The sequence below is a fragment of the Diuraphis noxia genome, unplaced genomic scaffold (assembly GCF_037042655.1).
Source record: "Diuraphis noxia isolate RWA-SAM2 unplaced genomic scaffold, SU_Dnox_SAM2 contig0004, whole genome shotgun sequence".
Taxonomy (NCBI): Eukaryota; Metazoa; Arthropoda; class Insecta; order Hemiptera; family Aphididae; genus Diuraphis; species Diuraphis noxia.
Genome location: NW_028301714.1, coordinates 50,137,609 through 50,162,350, shown reverse-complemented (window position 1 = coordinate 50,162,350; position 24,742 = coordinate 50,137,609). Strand labels below are relative to the sequence as shown.

The window sequence follows — 24,742 nt, the reverse complement described above, 5'->3', positions numbered from 1 at the left end:
CATTGATAATTTTATACGAATATTCAAACGTGGATAGTTTTGTAACGTATAAGTTAAGCTTAAACCGGTCCTGATGACTGCTAAGTAATAAATATTCATTAACTTAACATGTAACGGTAGAAGGTAGAATGATAAACCACTGCATGATTTTTTTTACTCAATAAAATTGGCTAAAGGAACAATTTTTGTTATCTATAGACAATAATTTAACCAGTATGTAAAATAGAAAAATATTATATAAAAAACATTATTAACCATCAACAATGGTAAAAAAATCAAATTTTTTAAATAATATTTAATACAGAAACCTTTCATTAACGCCAGAGGTTGCAACCCTCAGCTCTCATACCAATTAATATTGTATGATGCTAAGGAATATAATTTATAATTTGTATTATATATAATATATGTAGACATTATACATAAAACCACGAACTCAGATAGTATATGAATGATTGAAATCGGCTGATTAAAATGTATTTTGTTTGTAAATAGTAAATACCTTATTAAATTAATATAATTAACAGTAGATCTTATAATATGACTTAACATTTTCGATTTTTATTTAAAATAAAAATAAAGGTTTACCAATTGAAATTGTAGCCCGTGTATAATTTATATTTATTTTTGGCACTTGTCATCGAAAAAGTAGCCAACCCCTGGTTGAGCCTAGCATTAATTAAGATAATTTTTTAACAGTTAAAAACATTTTTACAACTTCAATGTTTAAGCTGAAGCATAATATAAACGATAAATAGATGCACTATAATAGATAGGTAGTCGGCTAATTTACAAATATAATAGTTTGGTTATATCTAAATGACACGTACTTTAATTCACAATTTTTTTTTTTTTTAATTAATTTCAATTAAATTAATAACTTGGGTACTGATTCGTATGTAAATACTAAATACATAATTATTATATTGATTGTAGATTACATCATAACATTTGGATTATAACACACTAATTAACATAAAACGTATTCATTATCACAAATTTTTGCATATATTGAAGTAATAGCATTTTCTTAAATATTTCATATATTATTGTATTTATGTATTTTATTATTTATAATATGATATTATGGTGCAATTAATATTAGAATAATAAATAATACATAACATTATAAATATCGTGACTTACAAGTTATAATGGGCATTCTATAATTGTTCATAATTTTAAAATAGTTTTACTAAAGAGCCTGGATCCTAGAAGATTACAAGCAGTTGTAGGAAAAAATGGATAATTCAGGTCATTCAGGAGCCTGAGATTTTCATGAAAAAGGTAATTTTCAACTGAGCTACGACATATTTTTAGAACAGAAAATTAAAAAAAAAATCTAAAATACTGTTTTTGGTACGTGATACTCAATAAAAAATTTTTTGAACAATGACTTATTAATTAATTTAGCAGAACAATTTTAGATTGAAACGAGAGAGAAAATATTACTCAGACACAATACATCATATTAAAAAAGATTGCTCAAACATATAAAAATATTTTAAATTTATTCGCTCTAGCAAAAACCTGAAAATTGAAAAGACCCTCACGAAGGTTTTTCAATCTAATAATATAGGTTTTTATTTATAATTAGGAATGTGTTAATTTATGGATACTAACTCGTTCAGCTCTTTGTTCTTTCATTTCAACAAATAAAAAATATCTCAGATGATAATATCCTGTCATAATAAATTATACGAAAAAAAACTAACCAGTTTAAGCACGTAAATTTCATAACATCAACAGTCGAAATAAAATCGTATTGCATTATTAATATAAATTATATGTGAAATACGTATAAAATATATGAAATAATTATTATTAGATTTATGTTTTAAACGATATTTAAAATAACTTAGATAATTATATAGTGCTCAATTAATATTTTAAAATGTAAGATAGTAATAAATAAAATGTATGACTAATTTGAATATTATAAATGTTAAAAACCTAAAATTGAAATTAAGTATTAAAAACACTTATAATTTATAATAACATTCAATGCTATAATATTATATGTATTTGAAATTTTGAAAAGCTGAAAAACCAACACAACGTAAAACTAAGTAATGTTTTTTTTATAAATTCAAATTTAATTTTAAATGAATAAATTTCAATGTTAATTATATTTTAATAAAATAGTTTTTTTTTTTTTTTTTTATTCAAAAACAATCTGTACAACAAGCACATTTAGTAATTTTGATATAGAATATATACATAGTTTTTTTTTTAAAAAACAACAACTTTTAAGGAAGTCACCCATTGGTAACACCTAAGAACTTATAGTTGGATTTAGATCACTTAAGGAGATCTCGATTCCAATTTAGTTTGAGCCTGCGAGGGGGGTTGCCTGGGATATGCAGTGAAGCCATATCTTTAATGAGAGGATTAGTACTGGAGTTGAATTAAAAAAATATTTTTGTGTTATTTTAAGTATAATTTGGTATTCACCTTTGTAATACCTATTTCCTAACCTAGTATTTAAAATCGGAAATTTAATTAACCTTGTCGTATTAAAATATTAATAATAATTTCACGAAAATGTATATTTTATCGTATGATTTGGTTCTATAGGTTAATCTACCCTTCATATGTCATTTGATAAAGTAGTTAAATAAGTAATTAGAACTCTCATCCATCTCACCGATACTTGCAGACATAACGCAAAGAGCTGTTCTTTCCCTCACACTTTTTATTCTATAGTAGGCTGGCCAACCAACCAACCCCAATACCATAGTTGCCGAATATGCAGATGATTTAATTACCTATGCTTTTCATTCAAACCCAATTATAGCTTCCTCATTCGTACAAAGTCACCTAAACCTACTGTATTTTTTATACTCTTGTTGGCGAGTAAAAATCAATGAATCAAAATCGATCATACAGTATTTACACTTATAGACACAGTTAATCTCCTCCAATTTTCTTAAACAATAAAAAATATCTTCTTCGGATACTGTCTAATGCCTAGGCTATTATCACTTAACAAAAAACTCAACTGGTTTAAACACAAACAAAAAACAAAAACTACACTCAACCATAGATTTTGCCTACTTAAAACAACCTTAATAAATCATTCAAACTCAACTGAAAAACAAAAATTTCTATGTACAATCTCCTCTTAAACCCTATCTGGCGTCTAGCTCTGGCGTTCTGCTAAAACATAAAATACAAATATTCCAATCAAAAGTACCCACCACTAACGCCTCTCCATACGTATCTTTGTATCAAATCTTACTCTTCTTAATGACCTAAAGGTCTCTATTATTATCAAAGACATAGGCAAACAACACTATAACAAATTTCATTCTCGCTTACAACAACATACCAAGCATCAAATTTTAAACTTCACATCCGGACATCCCGTTCACTTCCAAGTAATCCTCCTCGAAGGCTAAAACGACAATGGCCAAGAGATCTTATCCATAACTCTAAAAATACCATAATATAAATTTAATTCAATTTTATACCTGCCTATCAATGGATAATATCTTCAATAATGCTTATCTTCACCTAATATGTATATTCCGCCATCTATTCTAATTGTTTGATTTATATAAAATAAAAATATTAAAAAAGTTAAGTAAGTATACCTGAGGATATTAAAATTTCAAATAACACATTAAATGGTTATTGAAAAAACACGACACATAATACAGTATATAATTAATAATTTATTATATTTTATTCAATATATTAATTATTATATAATGTAGACTTGTAATTCTTTTCATAATAATAAAATAATATAAAATGTCTCTTATTATGTAAAAGTATAGATAGTACCTTAACTTTATCAAATAAACTTAGGTATTTAATTATTTACAATTTTACACATTCATTATAATAAGCTTAAAATGCATCATTCATACATTTCTACTGTATTCAATGGTTTAGCTGCTTAGCATGAATCATATCATAAAAAATGCTCATTGATTGATACTATTTCCGTACCAAACTCGTCCGATAACCGACTTATGGCAGTTGTAGTATAATAGTATCCATCCTCAAATACGCTACAACTTCCTCCATTCATATTGCATAATATAAAAAAAATGATTTACCTATATATTTTATAAAGTTTATTTTAGTTAGTAAAATACAAATCTATTACGTGTGTTACATATATGCAAGATTATGAACTTTATAGTTCATTGGATGTGACATATCCCAACGTAAAATAATATTATATTGGCACACTTTAACAAGGAAATTATCTAAATACATTATACCTATATAAGGGAACTAGGCGTAAAATATACTAACGTCACACAAAAAATACTTCGGACTATGCTTGATAAATACTAGGTATTGTCGATAAATAATTTTACTCGACCAAAAACGATAAAATATTTTTAAGGTCTAATATTATTGGAGTAGTTAAAAAAAGTTGAGCGTAAATCCTCAAAAATTTTAGTGTTTGAAGTTGCGTTATAAATGTTTATAAGATTTAACATACACTCGTAAATTAACAATTTTCTTGTTTATGCGAACTTAAATTTTATAATCCTATAAAATTTCATAAATCATAATTTACAACGTCCGATGAATACTTTCTTTCACACATACATGCGAATAATTTCAGATATTATCCAAACTTTTATCTTCCTTTTCATTGAACACATAATGTGTTAACTAATGGAACCCATAAGGTGTTCGTAAATAAAATAAAATACATTTATATATCCAAAATGCGATGATTACTAAATTAGATTTAAAAATAACGGTTTATTGTATAAATTTAATAATAAAAATGAAATAACTAATCATAAAATAAACAGAATAATAAGAACCATTTATATTTTAAGTAAGTTAACTATTCATACATCTAATACTTTTTCATCGTGTTAAAAAAAAAGAACGGAAAAATATTTGGAATACTTGAAACTGTTAGTTGTTCATAAATAATTCAGTAGAACCTGAACCTATATAACTACTCAATTTCATAACAAGAAAAGTTACTCTTGGTAGATTGTTAATATAAATAAGGAGCCAATTTTGTGATAAACTGAAAAAAATTCGCTGCTTAAGAAGCACTTTATTTATTTTTTTAAATTTAAATTTATCCAAATAAACTTCATTCAATTATTGTTTATTATATTATATATATATATATATATATATCACTATTAAGTATTAACTCTTAAGAACTTTAACCATTTTACATGGAAAAAACCATTAATGTTAGACTGAAATTGGTAGTCTTTTAAATCTAGCTGTTTGCTCTATTCTTAACACATTGACTAGTGACTACCTACCAATATTTAACAAATAATAATATTTTCAAATAAACATATCCACTAACACATTTACACATCCGCACTTATTGAGGGGAGGATTGTTATAATTTATAATATATTTAAACATTTAATTATGGTGGTATATAAAATACACAATTAAGGGGAATTATTAAAAAATTAGTAAGCTTTATATAAAGTCTGATGAAAAATTTAACACAACAATATTTAAATTTTGTTTATAAGACGAAATATAATATTTACACCTGTAGGCTAATAAACATTGTATTTGAAGCCTTTAATTAATAAAAAAAAAAAAAATAAATAAAAATATTTACAGTATGTATTATGAGTTATACGAAACCTCGTAAAATCAATAATTATTGATATTTCTTAAAAATTTATCCCTAAAAAAATGAACCGTTTTTCATTGAAAATTAAATGACCCTAAGGCGGCTAAAACAATAACGATGTAAAATATTTCGATTAAATTCCATTAGCTTGTTTTAAGTGTTATTTTTACCTATTTGGGGGTCAACATAAAGATTCAACAATGCATTAAACATATTTAAATTTATGAAAACCAGTTAGTGACTTTTTCTTCTGATTTTACGTCGACAATACCGATACACCAGCCATGTCTCTATACATCGGTGTTTGTATGATTACCTAATCAAATATGTTTATGGTCATAATATTTCAACTATAATATCCATTAGATAGAAACATGTTATGGAGGCATTGGGTTCGTAATAACTAATAATTAGTAAACCATTAAATTTTTAAATTTTTAACCCAATATTTACAATAGTATAATAATAATAATACAATATCCAATTTGTATAATGTAATGCGTATATAATATATGTATTCAACAATATTTATATTTTATATTATAATAAATATTTTCTTTCAGTATAACTTACTGTATAAATAAAATATACTAAATAATAAATATTATAAAACAATATGAACAAAGTATATCTACTAAATATAAAGAATACAACGCGTCAAGTTCCTGGAAATCGTTAAAAATTACAATGACCGGTAAAGGAAATAATACTAAAACTTTATAGTTGAATGTGATATGTTTTTATTACCAACAAATAAAATATAATATTATTGAATTTATAACCGTCACTAACGTTTGAATATAAGTTTTCTAACACCATGTATGCTTAGACGCGTGACGTCATAGAGTGCAAACTGAATGGGTTATAACCAGGGCTAGGATTTGTATGCAATAAAAAATTGTAAAATATGCATTTTATTTACCAAAATATGCAAAAGTATGCATTTTAATTTATATCTTAGATTTTAAATTGACCGACATACTTTTATTAATTGTGTTTATCTTTCTCCGTCAAACTATTCAATCTTTAATCGCATACCTATTGTACCATAGGATTGTATTTATAAAAATAAAATTTGTGTTTGACAAAAACATCAAGTTTAATACTTTAATCAGCTGAGCTAGACTTAAATACGAAGTATTAATATTAAATTATAAATATTAATTACGAAATATACTATAAAACATGCATTTTTCACATTCTTATAATGGAAATATGCAATAATATTAATTTTATTCAATATAATATGCATTAATATGCATTTTATCCAAAATATGCAAAAAAACATGCAAAATAAAAACACCACCATTTATCTCATCATGAGGTGATTCGTGCACATTACTGACAAAATCAACAATCAGAAGTCGCAAAAAAACATGCTGTTGCATACAAATCCTAGCTCTGGTTATAACTATAATATGTTTATAAATATTTTAATAATATACAACATAATTTAAAAAATTCAATGTTCTGTTCTTACATTTTTTTGATGACGACCATAAATTCTGTCTTACATTTTCAATTAAACAATATTAATTAAAACACTTTTAAATAGTACCGACGTTAAGTTTAAGTATTGGGGAATTCTATTGATATCTAGTTGTTTAGATTTTTTAAGAATTTTACTTAATTCACTGTTTCTATCAAATAATTGATGACACGTTAACTGACATTTTCTCAAGTATTCATTTGGTAATTTTTAAGTTTATTCCTATAGAAAAAGTACCAGACGAATCCAATTACCATACACATGATAACTGCCATATAGTAGCCGTCTACGTGTACTTCACAACTTCCTCCATTTGCGGCACATACCTGTTGTATACAATAAAATTAAGATGTATCATAATATTTATTGTAATTATAAAAATTCTGAGTCACGGAAATTTATCTTGGTCGTTTTCGATTAACAGTTTAAAATAATCTAAATATCAGCTAAATGAAACATTCAAATATTAATCATATAGTCATAATAATTATAATATCTTACGCTTCGCAAATCTGGTATAAGACATATATTCAGGATGTTGTTTGAGCAAGTATTAAATATTAGAAAGGCAATTATTTTTAGAACCAAAGTATTGGGTATAAACATTCCCAGAAAGTAAATCGACAGAAAAAAGCCAATAATGCTAATAACATGACAAAATTCAGCATCTGAAAACAAAAATAATAACTGAAATAACTGAAATAATCGAATATTTATCATTTATTATTTTTTTCCAATTAACAAAAATAAATAAATAATAACTTTTCTATTATGCTGTGGCTAAGTGGCTTATTAATTTGTTATTCGCGAAACAATTATTATTTTTTATTTACATAAAGTTATAAAAGTTCTCAAATTTGAATTTTCTTAAGACTTAGTTTTGTATGTATACTACTATTAGACAAGCGCAGTTCAACTTTTATTTCTAGTCAGTCGGTGTTAATTCAATACGAAACACTTATATCATGTATTTAATTGAAACAAATAATTAATAAACATCTAATGATAAAAAATATAACATTTTATTATACTCTCCCTTTTTCAATGCAACATTTCAACTTGGCTTTAATTCAGCCTAAAGAATTATTAAATTTACTTAATAATATGCGCATTAATTTACCATGAAATATATGCCCAGATAATATAATTACCTCATTCACTATGATAATTGTTGCTAATAAGAAGTAATAAAAAATTGGTACTTTTATATTTCCATTATGATTTATTAAACTCGGTGTGTAATAAATCAATACCATATACGTAACACTCCAAATCAATCTGAAACGTAATTAATTCAAACGTTTTATTTTTACTGTACTCATTTAATTTAATACAACTTTCATGTTAATAGTCATTAGTCTATGCCCATATGTTACAATACTATTTAAAGTAATATAGCTCAAGGAGTGTCTTCAACAGGAAGATATTTGATCATCTGCAATCAACAGTAACATATAGGATCAACTAGAGAACTAGAAAGTGCTAACAATTTTAGCTTTAAATTAATTGTTTAAACTTTTAGAAGGACCTTCCCCCACAAATATATTTATGTCCATGTCTGTAAGGGTGTAAGATATAGTGACGCACAGAGGTATTTTAAGAGCACATACAGTTAAAAAGCTAGTAACTCACCCACCCAATTTTTTATTTATGAAAAATGTTTTCACTTATTTATTAATGTAGTTCAAGGAAATAAATTATTATAGACTACAGTTTATGTTATAAATTTATAAGCTTCCTATGATACCCACAGTAATATATACCTACCCAGTCCCTCAAAAATACACGTAATTGCATTACTTGCTAATCTGCCTAGCGCCACTGGTCAGATATTTTTTTTTTTTAGACAATATGAGGTGGTATTCTATATTAAGTTTCAAACTGTGAGTAGGTCACAATAAATGAATTTAAAATATTTAGTTAATATTAAAAAATTACGTTTTTTATAGTCAGTGATTCATCCAGGAGTCAAAGCCATTCATTGAGCGTGGTGATGGGGAGGTGCCTAATCCTTCATAATGCATTTAATGCAATGTTTTTTTTAGTTTTAAGTATTTTAAATTACCTTATTTTTAAATATGTAGATTTTTTATACCATAATATAGGCAAAAATGTTGAATGATAATAAAATGTAGTATGGCGAATATGCTTAATATTGCATAATTAAAAAAATGATAAGGTTTTATTTTATATACTTGATTGGTGTCAGTTTCAGATAAATATCCATTGGTTTAGGGTGAGTAATGTATTTAGATACGAAAATCGGCATGATAAGTTTTACAGCATGCATGCCGATTACTATTATCATAATGTCGTCTTTAGATATCCCGGCATCGATTAATTTCAAATTCGACGCAGCGTCTGTTCCAGAAAATCCAAACTATAATAATATGATATTAATAAGTAATAACGTATTATTAAAGTGTATAGAAAACGTCATAACATTTCAATGTAACGAATAATATTTACCCTTGCTGTTAGCAATGCAATTGCTAATAGTTTTATTTTAGGCTTCTTTATAAAATCCCATAACAGTTTGTAATTTTTGAAAACACTGATCTTTACATAGTCCAATTCGAATCCATTATCTTTCTCTTTTTTAAATATACCAATCAATGTAGTAATCGATAAAAATATAATGCTCCATAAATATATAAAACCTAGAAAAATAACAAAACAAAAATAATTTTTATATTTTACTAGTAAAAATATTTCAGTGCAATAGTGTGATCTATAAGCAATGTATTTAAAGCAAACAATAAATAAGAAGTTTGGTATAACGTTTTTTATCAAGTATCTTATACTTCCTCATTAGAATTTATCACAGTGGTTACAGTTTACAATAATTTATCATTGGATATAAGTTGAACACATTTATAACTTAAGATGGCGCCACAACAGTATTTGTTGTCTGCGACTCTCAGTTTTACAAACGCGTAACATAACAAATTTAGCAGTTCACATTTTACTCCGGAAAATTGGAAGTATTTTTACGATAATTCTAACAAAACACAGATAATGTTCTTACCATCAAGTTTCATATAATAGGTCTAGTCACTCTAATTTTTAAGCTAACGGAGTAAAACGTGAACTGCTGAGTGTAAATTTGCTGTTAGTAAGTTACGCGTTTGTAAAACTAAAACAGCAAAACGGGTGTTGTGCCCTCTTAACGGTACTATTATTATTTTAATAATACTTATTTTTATAACAATGATATGATTAATTAACAACAACAAATAATATAATGTGTTATATTTATCAAAATATTCGGGAACTTAATTTATTACATAAATAAACAAAAAAACTAATAATTTATCGTATTGAAAAACAGCTATATAAAAATTGGTAAGTGATTTGTGGATATTACCTACCATTCAGCTAAAAATTTGGTGTCGAATGAGTTATTGTAATGGTCACTAATAGATGTGTTTGATTTAATTCAATAACATAATACATTATTATTATAATCAACAAACATCAATTCTGAGTGGAGAATCTAGAGGTCTATGAGCCTTGGATATTTTATAATATAGTATCTATTTTCTATGCTACTATTCTATGGTAGTAATTTATTTTACTTTTTACTTATATAGTTATATAACAAAAAAAAGTATTCGAAATGATAAATAAATTTTACTTAAATGAAAAGAAATTATTTTAACACAGTGGAGCAAAAATATTTTATACAGAATGAATTATTAATTTTTCTATGAAAAGTACAATGTTTTTTACTAATACAGTACTAATATTTAAATATTAATTTCATTTTGATAAGAAAATAAAGACTTATTTTAATTTAAAACACGAATACTTTTGTAAGATAACTTTGCTTTAATTCAATTTGTATTTGAACTTATATAAATATAAGACTAATTGATTTTATTCATGTTCTATGGTATAAATTAATAAGTAAGTTTGAGTAATCAACCACACTGATTTACGATTTTACATTTTCTATGTATATTACGTGTAGATTATAACTTATAAGAATATATTTTTAATTTTAATTTAATTATGATTCAGAGTAATTTAACGCCGACCATGGACGCTACCGATATTGATTTTCGGTGGCTAATTAGTGATGGTTCTGTGAATAATATTTATCATCATCGTTTACTCTGTACTGTTTATTTTTTGATTACTATGCAAAAACGTATTCGATTACACGAAATAAGATTTTATTTGCACATATAACAATTAAGTGCAGATAACATAAATACGTTTTATTCCCTATAAATATACGTACTTTTCAATGTCATTAAACCACCCGTCGAAGGCATAACTCGAAAATATTTATTGCTGAAATCCTCGGATACCAACAGAATTGGACAAACTGAACCAATAAGCACAGTAGGAAATCAGATAAAAAAAAAAATGTTTAATTCGAATATGAAACAGAAACTGACTAAATCAAATTTAAGAATACAATTAGAGGATAACAGTTATATAACAATTCTGTGCAATGTTAGGATTACCGAAAAATTAAAAGATTTTGTCAGAGGAAATGTTCTTATAAACCACACAATTTTAAATTATTTTAAGTTAATGGAATTAACAGAAAATACAAAAAATTACTCGTTTAAAGTACAATTTGTGTTAAAACTTAAAATGTAATATAATCCATAGAAAATACCTAAACAACAGTTACAATAACATGTTTAGAACTTTAAACGAAAAGTCTAATACAACTTATCATTACCAAAAATCACTATTTTCACCGTCTCCTTACTTCAAATTTAAAACAATGAAACACTAACTTTTTCAACATAGTTAACGACCAACCGTCAACAACAATATCTTGAATTGCTGTCAAGATATTGATAGCGAATACCACACATACGATCATTGTAAGATTTGGTTTGCCTGATTCTGATAACCAATCATCGATGTTGTTTGACATATACATTAAAACTATCCCTATAATAATCAGATTATTTTTTAATAAAAAATAATAATGATATAAATGCAAAAATTATAAATTTAAAATACAAAAATGAATGAAATGTACACGAAAATCAGATCAAAATTTAATTGAAAAACTTTTTTAGATTTATATTTAAACTTTAGTAAAATATAATTTACTATATTTAGGTAGATTATAGGTATCTATACTTACCTATTAAATATTGAAGAGGCAATAATCAAGATTTTCTTCTTCCAATCCGTTGAATATATAGTGAGTCTACTAACGGGGCGAATAAGACTTTCAAAGTAAAAGGCCAAAACACAGTACTAAATAAAGCCTAAGTTAAAACATAATATCATGACACTATATAATATGTTCTATATCAGTGTTTCTCAACCTGGGGGTCGCCAACTTATTATTTAGGGTCGCAATCGAATGATTTAAATCAATACGAAAATTAAAAGCTCAAATAATAAAAAAATAAAATCAATAAAATATTATTATATTACATACCTATTACGAGTATAGATTATTTATATTAAAATGGAAAACACACTATTATCATTTTTAAAGCGATATTACTCTATGACGTCTATTAAAGAATCTATAATAAACGTTGAATATAGAATATTTCATCGGCTATGAGAATTAGCTTGACGAAGTCAATTAAACCAAGAATTGACGAAATAATATCACATCAACAGCAACAACCAAGCCATTAAAAATCTTAATATAAAAATATATTTATATAATAAAATGAAATATTTAATGTACGTTTTTTTTAATTTTAAATAAATATAATATTATAATATGTATCTTTTATATTTCTCGTGTACAGTACTTGTAGTAACTATAGACTCTAGAGTCTAGATTATTTATAATGATAATCTAAGCGAGTATGTAAAAATATATATGTAGGGGTCGCTAAAAAATTTAAATTTAAAAAAGGGGTCGCCACAGTAAAAAGGTTGAGAAACACTGTTCTATATAATATTAGGTATTATATATTACAATAACAAGACTTTTAAAATTGTAAAGTAATAGTATTTGTTAAATGAATTTATGAGTTGAAAAGTTACCTGTTCTTCATATGTAACTATTTTTCTGCTCTGTAAAATTATTGGAATAGAACTGGATAAACCTAATGAAAATCCTTGCATAACGTAAAGTAATAACAACAAGTAGAAGCTTAACCAATCTCCTTTCAGATTAGGTACGTTTGTAATAGTAGATTTGTTAGCTGCATCAGCTGCCTCGGGATCATATTTATTTTTGTATGATTTATTCATGATTAATCAACTTGAAAAATTAACTGTGTAGAATAACATAACACCTTTGGAAAGCAGAATAAAAATTAAAAACAAACTGAATAATGAAGAAAATAATCAACAAAGGTTATTATTAATAACAAACAATTGAATTATATATTTTCGTGATATTATATCTTTTATATCATAGTAGGAAATTTTTCAAAAATATATTTCACTATTTAAATGTAATATAAACATCCACGAGACACGATAGTCATGCGAATAACGAAATCAAAACTACGAAAATATATGTATTATAAAAATATATGCCAATACTTCGCTTTATCAAAATAAAAATTAATATGTAATATAATAAATAATTTTTATGCACCAGTAACGTTTTTATCAAGTTTAATTTGTTATCTCTTTTAATCTACGTTTTATATTTGATTGGTGCAGTCACATTTATTGTTATTATCAATTGTGTAAAAACTACTACTATAGTTTATTTATGTTTCTATAAATTTTATAGTTTCACATTTTTATTTCGAATTAACTATTATTATTATTATTATTAATCATTAAACCAATCAATTTACACTTACGGGTCTGTAAAAATCCTTTGAACATATAAAAAAAGTGTATCAATCATGTGATTAGTGTCTCCTATAAAATGTTAAACTAAATATACAGTAAATAAAATAATAAGAGCAATCAATAGAATAAAACAATATTATATATAATACAAGATTATTCAACAACATAATATTTAACAAAATATTCGTAAAATGTTTTGATTTTACAATAATTAAAAAGGTTAAGTACGTTAAATATTATAAAATGCAGTATAAAATAAAAATAAATTATATTTAATACCATCTATATTTATAAATACGTACCACATACCTAAAACATAGAAAATTCTCATTTTTCAGTTTTTAATTTTGTATGGCCATTAGTTTTAAATTAAAACATTATTTGAACATATTTTCTTTTACTAGAAACAATACAATTTACGATTTGTACAAATTTTAATAATAACAAAAATAATGATAATAACAAAATTAATAAGAACGTTTGGTACTTTGGTAGACAATATCACATGGTGTGATTGACATAATGAGAAAATCGTCCATTGGTAGTCGGTTATACCGTCTATGCCATTTGAATTTAAAACTGAGTGGTTTCTTTTGTTATTTTTGAAGGGATATTCAATTAGTTTATTATATAATTTTTGGTAGAACTTTGTCAATTACTATTGTGAGTACTGTGGTAAGGGTTTATGATTTATTTTGCTTAATTTAATAAATGAGGATACTATGAGAGTTGATTTGTCCAAATAAAAGTCATGGTTGATCTGATATTTGACTATGCGACATTTATTAGCATGCTGACATTGAATTTACTAGCTTTGGCATTTAGTTTGAATTATTTTTATTTTTATTTGCGAGTTAAGTATTATCTATTTTGTATTCTGTTTGAGTTTAAATATATCATCACACAGGTCAGAGGTTAATTTTGAGATGGAGTAGCGATTGGTAATTTTAATTGGTAGTATCGGCGGGCGCATAACTAACTGGTTTGTTGATTGTACGCGAAGAATTGACTTTGATATAGTAATAACGTTTAAAAAATAATAATCAAAAACTATAACCAACTTTAAGACTACTATTAGTAATTATTATGCTTATTATATAAACAAGTAATTATATTAGTGTTACACCATTAACAAATTATTAATAGACAATTATGGTATAGGTACTGTACTACTGTATATTTATATGAATATAAATTTAATTTAAATTTTCCATTTATTTTCTATTCCCAAACTTAAAGGTATTTAATAGTTATAACATAATACAAGATAATTAAGCTTTGTTAATAGATACTTACAATATTTTACTTCGAGGCTGGATGTGACGTGGTGATTAACTGTGGTTAGTATAATATGCATGCTACGATCTACCTCTCAGTTAGGCGGCAACCCTGATTTTTAGCGGAAAATTCGGAATTCTCAGCAGCTTGATTTCATAATAACTATTGGTGTAATAATAAATGAAAATAATACAACATTTTTGATTTGAATGTGGTCACGTAATTGCATAAAATAATCTATCATTGCTAAAAATGTATATGCTAAATCGTTTTTCACCGTATTTTAATAATATTGTTAATTATTATTTATTGTTATGTTATTATACATACTCAAATATTAATTTCATTAATTATTATTATTATCAACTTTTAAATTAATAATGACTTACCGTTTAACGATATAAATAGGTGCCTAATAGCCTAAAATTAATCTAAATACTTCTGCAATTTCGGTGTGAATAGTAAAATATAAAAATATATGAAAAAGTTTCAAGTCTCTGCATGAATAATATTTTTGCATATAATCACAAAAACATAACTAAAATCTTTTGATCAACACCAATGCACCTCATGCAATACCACAACTTCAGTTAAGCAAATGCTAACCGAATGCTTCTTAAAGAAGGACTTCGGGGATAGAATAATGCTTGCTATAAGCTATGTGAAATACTTGTAACCAGCCCAGAGATGATATCAATTTTACATAAACTCCTAAAAGACACGAACCTGATCAAGAAAATATAACATATACACAATGTGTATTGGACATTGATAATATCATAATATGTAGGTAATTATAATAATTTAAGCCATTTATGTTTCATATTTAAAATATTTTATACAAATCTTTAATTGTAATCTATACATATTTTATATTTAGAAACGCCAATTAATATATATATATATATATATATATGAATAAATAATTTTAATAATACAAATAACCAAAACCATTATTTTATTCGTTTAAATGTTCGATTTCGTCAAAATTTTAATTTAAAATATTTGTGAAATAAAATTGTACATGTATTTTTAAGGTTTCAGTAGTGTCACTAGTTCGTGAACGCCCAGGGTCTCCCGATTGTATTTGTGTCGAGAGCTCCGATAGCACTATGAATATTGGATAGGTATTGTCGTATTTAATATTATTGTATATTATAACATTTATACCATGATAATTTATAATACTATTATCATTTTTGTTATTATTTTATGAAATTAAACACCATACTTGTGAAGCACAAAACAACAATTTAATAATTAGGTAATACAATTTTGTAATAGAATCTTTATAATAGGTGATAGATATAAGTACTGTTATTAAGTTAATGATACGCGACGGTGCGTGATTTAGAGATATACTGACATTGCAGGTCTATCCAAATCAACGATCCAATATGAAATATCTTTTGATTGAATATTTCTGTAATGGCGCTTACAAATACCATACCAAACAAATCCAATCACCATACAAATGGCTGCTTCAATATAGTAACCATCAAAAATTGTCACACAATTATGACCCTGTTTTGTATTACAAATCTAAACAAATCATAAAAAACATTTCATTCAAATTATGCAATGGTTAAACAAATAATACGATGGTAAATAAATACAAATTAAATGATATTAAATGTCCTACATTTTTAAAATCTGTCGAAGAACAACTACCATCATGTCCATCATTTGAACATTTAGTGAATGTTAAAATATCAATCATTTTTAAAATAACAGTATTTGGTATTGTCCATGATAAACTTCGAGCTGTATTCAATAATGTTAAATAAGTGCCTCCAAATCGAGGATCACTTATCTTAATGAAGAATGAAAAATACGAAATTATCATGACGTTAACTATCAGCTAAAATAAGAAAAATTCAGTACTAATCAGTTATCTTATGATATAGGTAATTATGAAAATTATATATATTTCTCATTTCAAAACAATTATTTTTAAAAATGTAAGCACTAATAATCTATAAACGTATTAGTATGTTATAGAATTTCAGACGTACTTCATTTATTGTAAATATAAAACCTAAGATAAAATAATAATATATTGGCACATTTACAACTCCATTATTTTGAATTAAAAACGGCGTATAATATATCAGCAGAACATATGGTATACTCCAAAGTAATCTGAAACACAAACATCATTATCTTAAAAGGAATATAAAAATGGGTTCGGTCAGGCCTCATACAGTGAGTACCTATTCTAAAATATGAAAAATTAAAATATAGATTTTTTTGTACCTTATTGGCGTACATTTCAGGTACAAGCTGAGTGGTTTTGGACCCTCAGTGTACTTAGCTAGTATAACAGGTACAAATATTCTAAAGACAGACAAGGCAGTCGTCATTAACATAATGTCGTCTTTAGAAACACCAGCGTCAATTAATTTCAAGTTAACGACCGTGTCCATTGTAGAAAATCCAATCTATATAATTCCAACAAGAGAAATACTACTATTGTATTATAATTTAGTTTTTTATTCTATACTGAAGATCAATAAATATTGTATATTGCTAATATATTTATAACACATAGAACACATTAAACCAACACTTCTTGAATAAATCAATTTGTACCTATTTCAATTATGTGTGTTATATTTGCAAAAATTTCAAAAATTTCTAAAAACAGAGTTATTTTCCTTCATTACGCCTTTGACTTAAATGACCTACCTTCAAAATACTACAGGTCAAGAAAGATTAATATTTGGTTATAGTAACATTCGACGTACATTAAGACAGCCATATTAATGTTAATTGAACTTCAACAAGATGGCCAAGATATTCGAGGCAATATAATGCTCGTTTCCTACCCATTATATTTTAGTGCGTGTCGGTTGTATTATGAATTGTGGTATCACTAATATTCAAGGGTATATTAAGTATTATGTACATCCAACTTCTATTAAATTAAGGTGATAACAATTTTTTTTTTCAAAAATCTTCAGGCACCTAATGTTTTTGGTATCATACCTACATTGCAATGAAAGAGTTGGGATGCGAATTTCGGAATTTTTTTATTGGATCTCTACATCTTATAACACAACTACTGACCAAATTTCATACTCATATAGCTTCGACAGTTTCAGACAGTCAGTGTTAAGATGTAATGCTGTCTGAGGGACACATATTTTTCTGCCTCCTAACCCCCCCCCCTAAACTAAAAAATGTAAGGAAAATTAGTATACGAATACCGCCTATAAAATGTTTTCAAATTTTGCTGCCAGCAGAAATGTCCCCTTTGTCCCTCGTTAAACACGCCTCTGCTTCCAGGCGTTGGACCTAGGTGATGATGAATCAGCCTGTCAGGACAGGTTCTTTTTTATATTCATATATGTATAGATTGGACAATAATTTCACAATATGCAAATAGGTAATTAAGAACTTAAAATTTTAATGTTTCACTAAACTTAACATTTAAAAAGTACTTACCCCCGATGTTAGAACAGTTATTAAAAATATCCTCATATTAGAAAGCTTAAATAGACTCCATAATAGTTTATAATTCTGAAAAATACTGATCTTCACATTTTCTATCCTAGTATCCTTTTCCTTTTTAAAGATAGCAACTAAAGTTGTAATCAATAAAAATACGACGCCCCATAGAAAGATAATACCTGTAAAAACAAAAAAAAATCAATGAACACTCATCAAAAAAAAAAAAATGTTTAGAATTTTACGAAACTAGGTTCCCTTCATCTAATTGATAATGATCACAAAATAATACTATCAAAGTCATTGTTAAACCTATTAATAAAATAATAGCGAAATTTGTGTTAAGACTTAAGAGTAATTATAGGTTATAGTTGAATATATATATGCAATCTATATTCTATGGCGATTAATTATTGTTAACAAAAATATAAAAACTAGGTTGACACTGCACATGACCCCATAACTATATGTCATAAATCTATAAAATCGACGTTCATTCGAGTGAAGTTCAATTGAGTGTTATAAAAATCTTAGAGTGAAAATAAATGTTTTTAATTTGAAAAATATTTATTTTGTGATGTTTTATATTACATAATTTCTATGATAATTGACCCAGGAAAAATCCGAGGGGGCAGATGCCGCTACTTTCATCCCTGCGGGAGCTGACTTGGTTTATTTGAACCAAGTGTAATACACTAATACAATAATGATATATAGTCTAGCCGTCTGGATAATCCCTAGTTTTGAGCTAGGTTACTTAAAGTTACTTTGAGTTTAATGTTAATCACATACCATGACAAAAAATTCAAATCATATAAACTATTTATTTTATAATGCAGTTTTCACGAATCACGTGCTTTTGAAACAAAAATAATCATCTAAAAAATTCTCCATTCTACAAACTATTAGCACCTGAAAAATATAATCTGAAAGTCTGAGACTTGAATAGAAAAATTGTATTATGGGAACAAAATATTTCTAAACATCTGACAAAATATTACTTAATTTGGTGTAAGTTTTTTAAATTCAGGTGGCGCAAGTGGAGGATATTACTCTTCAATCAGAGCGTATTCCATCATTTAAACATTACTACATTAGTAGTTATTACTTCCCCTCACAAAACTTTACTACTTTAATACTGACGTATTCACAACTTTTGCTATAAATCTTTTCAGACCACATTTATGACGTACTTTTGATACTAATTATTCCTCCTTCGCTTGGTGTGAGCCGTAAATATCTGTCACAAAATTGCTCAGATGAAAGAAGAACCGGGCAAACGCAGCCAATTAAGAATCCAATGCCGATACCTGTACAATTGCAAATGGATGCATAACTCACATTATTTCTGAAAAATAAAAGCTTAAATAATATTCAACTTTTTTATAATTTCTAGAGTTCTTCGCTATAATTTTTATATTTAATATCTAATTTTAACTAAAATTAAATTATTTAAATTTTATATTAAATTTTTTTTTTATAATTCAAGATAACTATTTTATAAATAAATATTTAAAACAGTTTTGCCGTTTAAAACTTTTAATTTGGTTACGTCATTGGTTGTTAAACAATTTTCAAAGATTTTTAAAATTAAAATTTATTTCTTGCTAATCAGTGTTTTGTTATCATTAAAAAGTAATAATAATCAATAATAAATACATATACTTTATCATTATTTAACATGACCACGTGATGCATACCACCATCATTAGTCAAATAGGCCTGTTACACTCTGTATGTGTATATCTACTGCATGTCTGCATGAATACTAATAAAATTAAAAATACGCAAAACCAACAGAGGTACACTAGAATATGATCCCATAATCACAAACAATAAAAATATTTCATTCATAATTTATTAGTATTCTATAAATATTGAAATCGTATTTTTTTTTCTAAATGATTACTAATTATAATGACACTCACTTTTTCAACATAGTCAATGCCCAGCTATCAACGGCTATATCTTGAATAGAATTTAACAAATTGATGATGAACAAAAACAACACAATCATCTTGAGGTTCGGTTTTCCTGATTCAGGTAACCATTCATCCATGTTATTAGTGAAATATATTAATAACGCACCTGTTCCGTGATGATCATTGTTGTTAGTTTACATTATTTAAAAAAAAAAAAAATGATGGTTAGACAATTTGTTACAAAATACGAAGATAATTATATTTTTCGAAACAGATATCGTATACAATAAGTATATACCATATAAGATGGTTGTTTAAAAATGTAATAAATAAACTATTTGTTTAACTATCATATTTCATCATAAACATGAGGTTAAAAAAATATATAATGTAATCAGTAATAGACGTAATAATAATATCTAGTTGAACAGAGTCGTTGGTACAATTTAAATTAATAATTCAATAAAATAATTTGAAGATATTGATGATCAATGTTTAGTAAGTTTAATTAAGTATTAAAAATATATAATTATAGATGATTAACATATACCTATTAAATATTGAAGGGGTATTAACCAAGATTTTCGTCGTCCTATCCGTCGTACATAGAATGAGTCAACTATTGGGGCCCAAAGTAGTTTCATACCATACGGCCATACAATATAACTAATTGAACCCTTAAACATATATATTATTAATAGCGATTTGATAATATTTCTAAATCACAAAATAAAAAATTATATTTTACTCCTATTAGTTCTTGCAGGTGTTGAACTATTATACTGATAAAAACATAATAATGTAATATTGATTAGGCATTTTTGTATCCACTTATTTTGAATTACACATAATATGCTAATAATAAGTTTAATGATTTAATATTTTTATATAAGATTATATAATTGGTATTACGACCACAACACACAATATCTATAAAATTAAAATAATAGGTATATATTATACTTACTTGGTCATCATAGGTAACCACATTTTTACTCTGAAAAATTATTGGTAAGCCTATTGAAAAACCAAAGGGTATTCCTTGCATGGTGTAAAGTAATGTCAATAAAAAGAGATTACACCAATCTCCTTTCAAATTTGGTTTTTGCCATGTTGATTCAATTGGTGGATCTGTAGGTTTTTCTCTTTCAGGTCTAATTTTTGTAGTTTTTACCATGTTTAGCCACAATAGAAATTTGTAAACTATATTAATTAATACATCAACTACTGTTTATCATAGTACGGTTGTTTCACGTTTCACTAAAAGAATAAATGCCAACATAATTATGATATTGAATTTATTTTATCGTTATTCCCTGACCTTTACTCTAATATAATCTTCAATTCTTAATAACTATTAAAAAATTACTACCTGATTTGTTATTACGTTCGTATTAATTATATTTTGTGCTTAGGTGAGTACTGGGTAACGTACAGCAATGTAGGGATTATATATATATATATGTATATGACATACACGGTGTTTCAAAAGTCTTCATACGATTTCAAAAATTAATATTTATCATAAAAATGAAGTTATAAGGGTGAAAAAAATAAAATGTATTCTTATATTGGTACCTAATAATATTGGTATACCTAACCTATATATTGGTTACAAATGTTCAATATGGCCCCCACTGGCATCCCGAACATACATATATGCAGTATTCAAATTTCTCCCAGACGTTGTTGATCATAACTGGTATCACGGCATTCACAGCATCTGTGATTCTAATTTTAACGAGGGGTAAACACCTTGAGGGTATGGGGGTAATCAGTGTACAAGGTGCTGGTAATCATGGATATTCATGGGGGTAATCATAGGTAATCATTGATAATCATAGGTAATCTTTGTGGTTAATCATGGGTAATCATAAGTATAATCATTGAAATCAGTAATCTGGTGTACAAAATTTTTGTTAGGTATTTACCCCTCGAATTTTAAGCTCTTCCATATAAGTAGGCAATGGTGGCACATACATTTTATATTTTACGTAGCCAAATAAAAAAAATAAAAATCACACATTGTGAGTTCAGGGGAACGTGCTGGTCAGGGATGAATCGCCAAATCGTCGTTTCCTTTACGCCCAATCCAACGCTGAGAGAGTTCGACGCACAGATATAGACAATAAACTAGATAGCTAACTTGTATAAATTGACAAGCAATCCGGTAGACGCCGATTTTCCGCCATGTTGCTTGTGGGCTATGGTATTTTATCAATTCTTATCGTTGTGATAATACTAAAGATATAAAATAATTAATATTATTATTATTATTATGGTTCATGAACTCAGAAATATTTACAATCATTATTGAAAATTCAATATTCATACATCATTATTATATTTGATTTACCCATAAAAAAAAAACCTTGTACTACATAATATAAGCAATAATATAATACACAGGTAATATTTATCGATTTCCGATGAGCAAAAAATGTATAACTACAAGTTATTAAACAAAATTGACTTATGTAACTTGTCTTTTGTTGACTGAAGCTTTCAGAATAGAAGAATTTAAAATTTTGCTATAAGAGTGTATACGAATATTTAAATACATACGACTTACTAGATTAATAATATTTATCTTGTGTGGATGTATATCGTGTATGCATGTATGCACATCAGTGTCTTCAAAACATTTATTTGTTTCTGCAAGTATATTTTTACACAATGCAAGTGAGTTTTGAACCATTACCATTATTTTTTATTAGTAATTGTCTTTTGTCAATAATTTTACACCTAAAGTATTGTTCAGTTAGTTTGACGATTTTGAAAACACTTTCAGATGCTAGTTGAAGACTTCCTCGGTTTTTTACATTTATCAAGTTATTAAATGCTTTTTTATTTTTTTGATAATAGTCATGGTCATTTGTGTTATTTGATACATCAAATATTACACATTTTATTTTTTATACAAACATATTTTAATTTAATTTTAATTAATGATATATAATTATACATGATAGTGTATAATTCATTTTTCAATATATTATATTTTTAAAATATATTTATGATTGGATTTTAAATACCCGCCAAATGATATATTATATATCACGTTAATCATATTATTATGATAACACTACAGAGCCCACAACCAACATGACTTTTTTGGCGTCGACTGTTATCACTAGTTAGCAATCTAGTTTATTATCTATATCTTTGGTTCGCCCACGTTCGCCGTACCTAGTTCACTATAATCATTACAGAGTGTCACATTTATCAGCTAGATAACTTAAAATAAACTTGGTTATCTTACCTTTCCATTTAAATTGATCGTTAACTTGTGATTAGCGTTACCGAACCATATCAGTTCGCAATCGGATGAAGACCTTTGAAACACTGTGTAATATAAAATATGTTTTATATAAAATTGGGAGTTTTATTAATATGTTAAGAGGACGCTACACCCGCATACGTTGTCTCCGTCTTACAAGTGCGTAACATAGCAAATTTTATGCTCAGCAGATCACGTTTAACTCCGTTAGTTTAAAATTTAGAGCGCTTTCAGACGAGACACTTTGTAGCCGGCCACTGGAATCAGTGTCTGGCGGCTGACGGGGACAAAACACGCCGATTCGGTGGCGCGACACACAGTCTGTGTCTGTGTCTCGTGTGTACGAGTATATTTATAGCAATGTTATCTTAGTCGCGTGATTCATTTCAAACATAAGTAGCCGGCTACAAAGTGTCTCGTCTGAAAGCGCTCTTAGAGTAAATTGACCTCTTACGAAAATTAAAGGTAACATTATTATCGAGGGCATGACGTAGGCTTTTTATTATATTTTAATTTTAAAGTGAGTTATGTGTATTTTAAGATATACAAACAATTTACAATTTTAAAATACACATAACTCACTTTAAAATTAAAATATAATAAAAAGCCTACGTCATGCCCTCGATAATAATGTTACCTTTAATTTTTGTAAGAGGTCAATTTACTCTAAATTTAAACTAACGGAGCTAAACGTGATCTGCTGAGCATAAAATTTGCTATGTTACGCACTTGTAAGACGGAGACAACATATATGCGGGTGTAGCGTAGTCCTCTTAAATTATATTCAAAACATCATACCTAAACAAAAATCATCTCAAATAGTTACATTTTTAAATTCGAAAACTAATTTTTAATTTTTAAATTTTTTTTTTAATACTCGAAAGACACCTCTATTGTATTATAGTATTATAATAATAATATTATAAATTCCGTTGTCCAATATAATTTACCATGAGGGATATTTTCAAGATAATTTC

At 26.3% G+C, this 24,742-nt stretch overlaps 1 protein-coding gene and 1 pseudogene across 3 annotated transcripts; both read right to left on the bottom strand.

Moving 5' to 3' along the window:
- Positions 1-6,253: 6,253 nt before the first annotated feature.
- LOC107164543 (acetyl-coenzyme A transporter 1-like) lies at positions 6,254-13,386 on the bottom strand (annotated as a pseudogene). The gene is made up of 9 exons (XR_016191724.1): positions 13,068-13,386; positions 12,199-12,325; positions 11,826-11,999; positions 11,329-11,487; positions 9,552-9,742; positions 9,278-9,462; positions 8,234-8,360; positions 7,584-7,750; positions 6,254-7,408 (listed from the first exon to the last, which is right to left on the bottom strand). The product of XR_016191724.1 is annotated as an acetyl-coenzyme A transporter 1-like (transcript).
- A 2,958-nt stretch (positions 13,387-16,344) lies between these two features.
- LOC107164545 (acetyl-coenzyme A transporter 1-like) lies at positions 16,345-21,759 on the bottom strand. 2 transcript variants are annotated; one of them, XM_015512404.2, is made up of 9 exons: positions 21,453-21,759; positions 21,036-21,162; positions 20,492-20,651; positions 19,757-19,911; positions 18,561-18,745; positions 17,370-17,554; positions 17,129-17,255; positions 16,756-16,974; positions 16,345-16,655 (listed from the first exon to the last, which is right to left on the bottom strand). In XM_015512404.2, the coding sequence occupies exons 1-9, from the start codon at positions 21,660-21,662 to the stop codon at positions 16,464-16,466; spliced, it is 1,560 nt and encodes a 519-aa protein (XP_015367890.2). In that variant the 5' UTR covers positions 21,663-21,759; the 3' UTR covers positions 16,345-16,463. The 2 variants fall into 2 exon arrangements, with proteins under 2 accessions (XP_015367890.2, XP_015367891.2); XM_015512405.2 differs by lacking the exon at positions 16,756-16,974.
- Positions 21,760-24,742: the final 2,983 nt, after the last annotated feature.